This window comes from Boleophthalmus pectinirostris, unplaced genomic scaffold (assembly GCF_026225935.1).
Source record: "Boleophthalmus pectinirostris isolate CB_2022bp ecotype Guang Dong unplaced genomic scaffold, ASM2622593v1 HiC_scaffold_2, whole genome shotgun sequence".
NCBI lineage: Eukaryota > Metazoa > Chordata > Actinopteri > Gobiiformes > Gobiidae > Boleophthalmus > Boleophthalmus pectinirostris.
Genome location: NW_026571152.1, coordinates 30,703,967 through 30,714,759, shown reverse-complemented (window position 1 = coordinate 30,714,759; position 10,793 = coordinate 30,703,967). Strand labels below are relative to the sequence as shown.

The window sequence follows — 10,793 nt, the reverse complement described above, 5'->3', positions numbered from 1 at the left end:
AAGGAAGAATACTTTCAGTTGCTCAATGAGCACATGGTATTTTCCTCTGAATAGGAATTTGAGATCTGACATTACCAGTCAGGTGTGAAACGTGTGGTGAGAGGGGGCGGGGCAAAGGCCTGTGTGGGTGCACAAAAATTTACCTATGCTTAATATGGCTTCCAATTGGAGGAGAATAAGGAAGTTTAGAATAAAACGCTATTGTGAGTGGGGCAGCACCTACTTGTGTTGTGTGTATGCTTTCGTCTGCTCATTCAAACCATCAGGGAAGTCCAGAGGAGCACTGTAAACACCTGTTCACGGCACGCTGTTGGGAAGTGCCTGTGTCCTCATTACAGCCCTGGTGGGATCTCATTCAACTGCTCTGGTAAGCTGCCATGATGCACACACTAGACAAGCCAAATAGAGGTGAGAAAACTTGAGCAATACTGGGACAAGGAAAGGAAATATTTGAGCTTGTTTTGTTTAGTTGCTTTTGTAAATTTGATTAGATCAGATTGTGGCACTATTTTAATATGAAGCGTCAAAGTTAATGTTTGAAATGCTCATGTTTGTAATCAGATTATATTACACAAAACTGACTCTTGTGAACTTTGAGACATGTTATAATGCTGTTACCTCCTCAAAAACATAGCTGGAGTTGTGTTTTGTTTCATTCGCACAGTCAAAAAGTAATCCTTTATTATTAGTCTGCTACATCTCCAAAGCTCCAAAAGTTTTAGAGAAGAACTCAGACTAAAAATGCAGAGTTTGTGTGTTAAATGTGTGAATGAAACAAAACACAACTCCAGCTATTTTTGTGATGAGCATTTTGATTATAACATAGATCAGAAAACAGTCTAACATGGCCCATTAAACATGTAACCACAAAAAACTTCTCATATTGTATTGTGTTGTTTATGTAATTATTACTGGAAATCATGCTTTTAATCACATCAAGACATGAAGTCTTGTTGACCTAATGATAATTTTGAGTATTGTCAGAGTAAAAAAATTAACTTGTGAAGAAAACCTTAAAAACATTGTTGGTACCACTTTACTGTAATTAGCCTTACTAAAGCATGAACAAAGACTTGATTGATCCATTATTTATTTATGTATTTATTTTGGGTAAGATTTTACATTCTTATACAATGGAACATGTAATATTGGTGAAATTATACCCATAACAAAATGTTTAAAAAAGGAGCCCAAAAAGGAGTGGAAAGAAGAAAACGTATTTAAACCCACCCCTCCCTACCATAGACATGAAACGTCAACATTGTCGGATCTGCACCAAATTTGGGAATTAAATTCTATGCATGATTACGAGTAAAAAAGTATATTATGAACATGGGGAGATTTTTAATGTTGGCCAGCAGGAGCACAAAGACTCCCCCTAAAAATATAAAAAATATATTTTACACGCACATGCTTAGGCCAGTCGTGCTGAAATTTGAATCACTCATGCATGATCTCAGCCTGAATATAATACACTATAAAACAAATGAAAAATGAACACTATAGCGCCCCCTAGCATTGACATGAAACGTCAACATTATCGGATTTGTACCAAATTTGGGAATTACATTCTATGAACAACTACAAGCAAAAACATATATTACTGATATGGGACTTTTTCATGGTTGGCCAGCAGGGGACGCAAAGACTCCTAAAAAAAAATACATTTAAAGGTGCACTATGTAGTTTTTCAGGTGGAGGATGTCTTGGTGCACAAGTTAGAAAAATGGCAGGATTAGGTTAGGAGTTATGGTTAGGGTAATGGTTCGGGTTTCGGTTCGGGCTATGGTTACACTTATGAATACGGTTAGGTTTAAAGTTAGGGTTACATTTAGGGTTAGGCCTAGCATTAGGGTTGAGGCTATCAGTTAGACCTCTGGTTGGGATTTAGGGTTACTAGGGTTAGTGTGGGGCACGGCCTTTGCAGGGCGCGGCGTTCACGTGTGTGCGTGGGCGAGGGCCGTTTGATGCCGTTTGCGGCTTTAATTTAACATTTCTTTTTCATTTAATTTCAGACATTAGACATTAAATTTGGAATTATTCTTTCTGGCTTTACTGAATAAAGAGTAAAAGTTAGCTGCTAACTACCACTAAATGACATCACAAGGTGGAACAGAGCATTTTGAGCTTTGGAGAAATGACAGTTTGGAGACTAATAATTAAGGGGTTACTCAAACACGATTTCACGTGTGAATGAAACAAAACACAACTCCAGGTAACAAGGCATAAAGCTGACAAGAATCAGTTTTTGCGCAATAAATTACCCTTAAGTCTTTGTTCATGCTTTATTAAGTCTAATTAAAATGCACTTACGATTAAGCATTACTAGATAATTTTACTCAAGTGCTATGAGACAAGATACTGGCAGTTTAGGATTACCGCATTTCCCAAGTCATATGCCAAAGAATGATTTTATTAACTACAGCATACGGGCTATTGATCCATGAGTATATTTATGGCAATCTCTCCCCAGCTCTCTGCTTCTTTTCCCTCTGACTTGTAGCAGATGATACCTGCTTAAGCTGTGGCGTACCACGGTGAGGGTTAGCACGCATACAACGTCAAGCATTTGAGCACACTTGGCAGGCTGTCAAAGCAGAGACTGGATCTTCCGTGGAATTATGGCATGTGGCACGTATCTCTTGGGAAATCTCATTGAGAGATTTCGACTTAGCCTGTTTGAGGAGAGATTTGCAGGATCTTTAGCGCCGATCTGTTGTCAGTGTATGTCACACAGATGTTTAAGCATGGATAAGTAACATAAATGTGTCAAAGGATTTGCATAATGTTGATGTGTATGAGGCGCTATTAAGCTATTACCTGGAGAGCCCAATGAATAGATGATGTGTTGTTTATTGAACTTTTATAGATCACATTTGTAACTGCTGGATAAAAGATTTGAAATTATGATGGATAGACAAACTATGACTATATTAGAGTGATATTTATTAAGTAGATTGAATACTTCCTCCTACTGCAACCACTGGGATCCCTTTATTTACATGTGATGCAAATGTAAAGGCACTTGTGATCGATGTTAGCTGTTTACTGTCCTGGAAAGCTGGTCATAATGCATGTGGGAGCTGGTGTGCATAAAACAAGTGAAGAAAATATCAGATGGCTTTAACAAATGCAACAGCTGCTGGTGCCATTTCTAATGGTACAAAACATGTTAATGGCTGATGTTATGCAGCGTCTGGTATTTATTCTCTCATGACCCCAGGATCTCATTTATGAAACTTTATGTAGAAGTCTTACTAAAAGTGTACTGACAAAACATGAACTTAAACATACTTGATGTAGATTGCCTTCTGTCTCATATATGAAAGTAGCCTGATTTATCAGTCAGCTTCCACAAAGTGAGAAAAAAAAGTCTGACCTTGCAGCATTAGGATTCATTCACTTGCAGTAGGTGGGTAAACTTTTAATTTAACCAATCACTGCTATTTGGTTGTGACGTATGTAATGTGCCAAATCCTGTAGGAAAAAGGGCAATAACATCTTTCCCCTTGATTAAATTCACCAAACATTTTCTTTGTTTTGACTTTAAATCCTCGATCTCAGGAATCGTTGCCAACACAGAATGTATAGCTTCATCTACATCCATCTCGACCGTTTTGTTTACTGTTGTGCTGTACCACAAAAGGGACCCAGACAGGCACTTGAGTTTGTCATCATGGCTTCACAGCTCTTCGATAATTGGCCAGTGCACGGTCTACAACTTCCAGGGTTCTTGCATACCGTCTAGTGTATTCCGATTCCTGACCTACTCACTGGAGAGAAATGAAATTGAGCAGAGGCGCTAGGAGGTGCCAGCCTGGCTAATCTGAAAGCCCTAATGCACAAAATGCTCATGTCGTCTTTATATAGATCACAAACTTAACACGGAAAGTCGCAGGTAACATTTTTGTACTTAAACATGCTTTATAAATGAGACCACAGCTCTTATGTTTCAGTTCTATAGTGAATCACAATAGACAAGAAATCAAATGGGATCCTAGACAGAAAGTAATGGAACGATAAGCAGTATTTTCACAATGTGACAAAGTCAACATAGGACTGTTTTGGCCTTATTCCAGTCATTGTCCTTAAACTATGCACTTTGTCCTTTCACTCTCTTTCCTGTGTTAAAAACACTGACAAAAAGGACTGTTGCAAAAATAATGATTTGTTATTTACATATCCATGAATTTATTTATTTATTTTTTGGTTTTTTTTTTTTTTTTCACTAACCAGTTTTAGCTTTAACCTGCCACACTAAAATCATTGTAAAGCCTAGAAAATATGCGTTTTGTGTTTGCTAATGTATTCAGTGGTGGTGTATTCCTTGCCTTACAGCTTCTGGGCTATGAAACATCAGAGTTCAAACAACACAATGAGCATAATGTCCAGCAGCCCCCTGGAGAGCCACCTGCCCCCCTCCTGGGACCCCTCCAACCTCTACCCCGACAGTACGTTTCTCATTACGGGTTCATGTACGCATAGGACATAAAGACATACTTCATTTATGCATTATTCAAACATTTAAATATTTATTGAGTCTTCAGTGAAATATAAATAAATAAATACATAAACGCTATGGGAAAAATAGTATATAAAGATCCAGAGGGAGATCCTGATCGCGCTCTATTGAACAATCAAGCTGTGTCATGAATGCACAATGACAAATAAGTAATTAATGAGCGTTGTTCACCTCCTGTGACCTGAGATCTGTAACAGAAATATGAAACTAGTCAATCAGAAAATAAATATGCAAATGGCTTAATTACAGCTGGAATTATGATTAACCCATTTCACCTTTCTTAATCGAACTTTGTTAATGTTATACAATTTATCACGGAAGTTATAGCATGAAAAATCAAAAGCATTCTTGCTGTAAACATTAATTTCCATTTTTGCGATTATAGTTAGCAGCAATTACATGTTTAAATAATAAGAGAAAAGATAATAGCTTTCCCCAAGAAAAATATACAGTTTATGTTTGGCACTTGCAACTTTATGCAGTGGTTGAATCTGATGTAACCTCTGGCATATAGTTTCAGTGAAAGTCTGTGCAAATCGGTTTATTTTTCTCAAAGTTCATGGAGTCTGTTCACTCTGATTTCAGTCCACACAGTAATATTTGGATACTCTGGTCAGCTGTTGCCACATGAATCCCAGCCTCAGTTCTGGAGTAAGTTCCAGGTGTGGGACTGGCTGCAGCAGATCATGGACGTGCACCAGATCGACGCCTCCTCCTTCCCCCTGCAGAACTTTGACATGGACGGTCATCAGCTCTGCAGCCTCAGCTACCAGGATTTCCTCTTAGCAGCCGGCAGCGTGGGACCCATCCTCTACCACAGCCTCTCAGCGCTCAGGTGGAACGGTGTGTTTTAAAGACATTTTATTCTATTCTGGACTTTTTTGGCTTTTAAACTGAAATTTTTTTAACATAAAGATATGCCCTGATTAGTTTTGGTTTCATGCACAAATGCTTAAATACTCCAACTTTCTGATGGCTTTTTCACAGTACTACAGTTTTGGTGGCTTAAAGAAATGCTGACCTTATTTGACTGCACTATACTTGAATAAAACTATACTGAATAGAAAAGCTAAAGAATATTCGTAATTTAATGACGAAATACTATTGTCATTTGTTATAGTAGCAAGACTGTGTTCAATAGGAATATAATGGGATCATTAACAAAGATTTACACTCCTTACTCAGAACTTGTCAGGCAATACTGAGAAAAAGGGCTTTAGTCTTCACATTTTAACCTCTGTTATAGTCTTACTCATAATAGTCATGGCCAGAAGTGGGAGCCATCAGACATCAAATCCAATACCTAAGCAAAATAGAGAATGTTGCAAATACTTTCTCTATATAAAAAGGTAGTTTTAGTTAGTTAAATGAAATGTGGAAAAAATAAAACAGAACAAAGTACAAAGTGAGGAGCTGGCTGAGGTATTAGCTGCAGTAGAGGTGAAGAAAGAGGATTTTTCTCGGGTAGAAGAGAGATTCCAAAAGAATTGTCTTGATGAAGTGTTGCTTAGGAGGAGTTGGCGAGCCGGTCAGGGGTCGCGCCGCTGTAGAGGGCCAAAACTCCACTGTAAGCAGCAGAGATGATGGATCTGTTGTTTGCACTTGGAGAAAACAGCTCTTGTAACAAAGCACACAGGGAGTTGGAAGCTAAGACTCTAGCTTAGAGCTGGCTTATCCACTGCTGGTAATTAAGGCTGACTGAATGATTTGAGTTTTAAGGGGTACAAAAACTCCCAAGGAGATGAAGGGGGAAAAAAAGAAAAATAACCTAATGCCAAAAGTTTCCAGACATTTTCATAAGTATAATGTGCAACATGACACGGCATTCATTCAGTCAAACTATGTCTCAAAGATTCAATGAACACATTGTTACTGCATATTGCTACATAAATGACTAACAAAAGGGTGTCATTGGTATAATCCAAAAAGTGTAGGAGCTGAAGAACAGAAAGTCAAGTTTGAATACAGCTAAAAACAATGGCTGCTCCAATAAAAACAAATTTAAAAGTCCTATATGACACAAAAAGCTGTTTATGTTTATAATGTTGTTACCTCCTCAAAAACATACTTGGAGTTGTGTTTTGTTCACACATGTTTGGGTAAATCTGGTTTATTAGATTGTCTACATCTCCAAATATCAAAATGCTCTATTCCACCTTGTGATGTCATGAAGCGGTAGTTTTCAAGTAACCAGCTACCTTTTAACTTCTGTTCAGTAAAGACAGGCAAATCTAGGGTTCAAAATCATCCAAATGATTCTGCTGAAGGTGTATGGAGTTTAAAAACACAGTGGAGCACTTCTTATATTACCACATGACATCACAATGTAGAGCAGTGTTTTCTGATTCAGAGAAGAGCTCAACTAAACGAAACAAAACACAACTCCAGGTATGTTTGTGATGAAGAAACAACATTATAACATACATCAAAAAATAGGGTAATATGGGCCTTTAATGCTTGAAAGTTTGCATGAAACAAAACTTAATTGCAGGCAAGTTTTTGAATAGTAAAGAGACTAATAAATCTGTTAGATTTTGGAATCATTTTTGTTCTGTATTTTTCCACAGGCCAAAATCAAACGGACATAGGAGCACTTGATATCAAACAAGAAGGCAAGGATCATTACACATACAGAGCACTGTTTGAATGTTTGAATAACTAACCTGTTTTTCTAATTTACAGCTGACACATACTCGTTTATCAATCCCATCTATCCCCCCGCAGGTACGCACATTAAAACATAAAAAGGTCTCTCTATCGATACTGAAATCCCACGTAGTATTAACTGCTTGTCTGTTTATCTGTTTGATAGAAACATGTGAAACTTCTTTGCACCCCATCCCACCTGTACCTTCCCACACGCCCACCAGCCCAGGTGAGACGTGACTCAGGCACTGAATCATTACATTTTATTAGCTTTATTCATCATCAACTGACTTGAGGTAACACTTTCACTTTTAACAGAACTTAAAAGATGTAGTCGCCCCTGCCAAACCAAGAGGCAAAGTGAGTATCAAAGGTCATATGTGTTTTTGATGTTGCAACGTATCATATTTTAGATGACATATTAATCGTTTTCCATGGTATTTCGTATGAAACCATAATTCAAGTCAAGTCGAACAACTGCAGCTGCTCAAAGACAATATAAAGTGCAATTTAATACATACAAAACACAATAAAACAATAAAATGGCTCATGTTCAGCTTGTGTTAAAAGCCAGTGCAAACAAATGAGTTTTCAAGAAAGATTTAATATACATTGACCTTTATTTTTCATTTTATTCATTGCAAACTGTAATATTGATTCAAAATTTGTGCAATTTTGCTCACAACTTCAGGATTTACTATACCAAGTGGTAAATTTTGTAGAAATATTGCTATGTGACATTCTTGAACCATACATATATAACCCAGAGTATGAATTTAAAGTATAGAGATGTGGGCGGAGAAAGGATTTACAAGAAAACAGCAATTTTCTGACAACTCTGAGTTAGTTAAACGTGGATTGCACAACTTTTCTGGTGTATCTGTCAAGCATTTCTTTATTACATCTTTTCTATTGTTCAAAAAATACAATACTTCCTTCTGAATAGAGGCGAGTCTGCACACATCTGTAACCTGTTAACTCGCAATAAACAGGTTTAATCGATACTGTGGAACCTTTACTCAATTTGACATATGTCCCTTTAACCTCTTCACAGACCCAAGAGGCATTCATCTTTGGGAGTTCATTCGGGACATCCTCATTCACCCGGAGCGTAACCCGGGCCTTATAAAGTGGGAGGACCGCACGCAGGGGGTCTTCAGGTTCCTCAAGTCTGAAGCAGTAGCTCAGCTCTGGGGCAAAAAGAAGAACAACAGCAACATGACTTATGAGAAATTAAGTCGGGCTATGAGGTAAGGCTGGATGTGTAGACCCTTTTGACCTCTCCTCTCTTATAAATATAGAAAACCCTTTGTAAAGATATAGCTGTATTATATTGTCAAATGGTGTAGACTTATATGATCACTGCATTGCCCAAAGTCATCCAAACTATTAAGCCTATTCAAATCTCATTGTGGTGAGCTTTAATTTCTCTATATTATCTTTCTATCTATCTTAATTCTGCAGACATAGCACGCATAACAGCTGGACTAAGTGGTAGAAAATATAAGTCCTTTTGATTCACTGTGTAACGTTTCTGGTGGATGGATTCGCCACCTGCTTGGCTCCATGGAGATGTAACGTAATTCCCTTTAGCTAGAATGTTATACAGTATGCAGATACACGTTACTGGTCAGATCTATGGAGAAGCAAGACTGCAAATAGTAAGAATTTGTAGCTTTCCCTAAGGACTCGACTGACTGGCACAGCAGGTATTTAGGATCACCAGAGAACTATGGACAGCAGAGTTTAGTTTAATAATTAGTTTAATAATCCAAAAGCTGTTTCAGTGTAAATTGGGAATCGACGTGTCCAGGGGTGAGGGAGTTGGTTAAAGAGTTTGTTAAAAAGTTTGTTAAGAAAGTTAGGCGGGCTAGCGTGGCTCCGTGGTGAGTAATCAACAGCCTGGCCTCAGCGTGCCCCAGTTTCACCCACGCAGCGGCCGACAAGTTTCAAGACTGCCCGGGAACCTTGAGATGGCCCACAGGGGTTTTAAACGACACCCACCTCCACTTTCCAGCTGCCAATACATGACTATTGGCCCACACCAAACAGGAAAACAATCACAAAGAGAAAAAACACACCCATTTAAAGTGGCAGAAGAACGATACTCTCTTAGCCCTGTTAGAAATCTATGTTTTTCAAGGTATTTTTGAACTATAAAACACCTGTAATTGAATACATAAGGTAAATAAGTTTAAAGCCATATTGTGGAACCTTCCATGCAGAGAAATAACATCTCCACCCTCCACAATAGAAGTTCCAAAGTGCACCTTTAATAAATGAATATGTGTATGTCTTTCAGATACTACTACAAAAGGGAAATCCTGGAGCGAGTTGACGGACGACGTTTGGTTTACAAGTTTGGGCGTAACGCAAGAGGATGGAGAGAAGTGGAAAAGTGACTGTTTCAGAGTGTAATTTATATCGTGTTGTGTTTTTTAGAGTTTTAAGCTTGTTTTGATAATGCGTACTTTAAACTGTTTACACGCGTTTGCTTTAATGTTACTCCTCTTTGAATGTTATTTGTGATGTGACATTGCACTGAAAAATCCTCATAATGCACCCTGAAGAGTCTGTAAACCTGTTTACAAGAGACGCTTTTGTCATTATCAAAACAGTGTGTGTGTGTTTCTTTTAAGATGCTTCCCAGAGGAGAGTGCATTAGACTTGAATGTACTCGCTGTAAAGTGTCTATGCTGTGAAGTGTGCTGATAACTGCCACACATCATCATATCCAATGTATTTAATCCAATCACATGGCAACTGCTCTCTATCAATATTTAAAGACTTGGATGCATGCCTTTCTAAGGAATATGCACCCATTCTCTCTCTAACAGTTAACAATCACACAGTTAAGTTGGTTGAAGTGTCTTGCCTAAGGATAAATATCAACTTGCCAAATCTGAAACTGAACCACCAACCTCTTATCTGAGTGAATAGACAAAGAATTGGAAGTTTTGTGATACTTTTTACGACCACAAAACCTGCAAAACCCCCAAATATGACAAGTAAAACTTATTTAAATTGCAGATCTCTTTGTTGTTGCGTGTTCTGACTGTAAAATAGAAATACCAAATGTAAATAGTTTTGATGTGTGAAATAATAAAGTTTTTTGTAAATATCCACTGATCCCGCTTGATTTCATTGTCCTTTCTGCGTAGACTCGTTTGGGCTTTTGCTGGGACTTTCATAGTTAATTATTTTCCATGGAATACCATAAACTCCACACTGGCCGAAACAGCACCTAAGCTGTTTAACAAGTCAAGTATGTTTGCAGTTACATTACTGGTAGTCCGTGGTTATCAACTCACTGAGGAATGTGGATGAGGAACAATTATTGCCAAACTATGATATGCAGGTGCCATTTGACCATTTTTGCATTGTTCAGAAAAATGTCTCTATAGTGCTGTGTCCACAAAAAAATATGAGCCTGACCATCTCTATGACAAAACTCACAACTAGTAATTTGTTTTGGTGTTGTGGTATAACATAAAACAATGATTAATCGAAGTAAAATATAAACTATGATCAAATAAAAGCAAAATAATGTGTCAAAATCTTCTTGAAATCTTCTTCAATTACTTTAGATCAATACTAACAATAGACTCGATTACCTTTTTTAAAT

At 37.7% G+C, this 10,793-nt stretch overlaps 1 protein-coding gene across 1 annotated transcript; it reads left to right on the top strand.

The window, feature by feature from the left end:
* The first annotated feature begins 243 nt into the window (after positions 1-243).
* On the top strand, positions 244-10,291 carry ehf (ets homologous factor). The gene is made up of 9 exons (XM_020935116.2): positions 244-367; positions 4,339-4,451; positions 5,108-5,365; positions 7,090-7,134; positions 7,205-7,246; positions 7,335-7,397; positions 7,487-7,528; positions 8,223-8,418; positions 9,471-10,291. Exons 2-9 carry the CDS (start codon positions 4,349-4,351, stop codon positions 9,568-9,570), a joined length of 849 nt encoding a protein of 282 aa, XP_020790775.2. The 5' UTR covers positions 244-367; positions 4,339-4,348; the 3' UTR covers positions 9,571-10,291.
* The last annotated feature ends 502 nt before the right edge of the window (positions 10,292-10,793 follow it).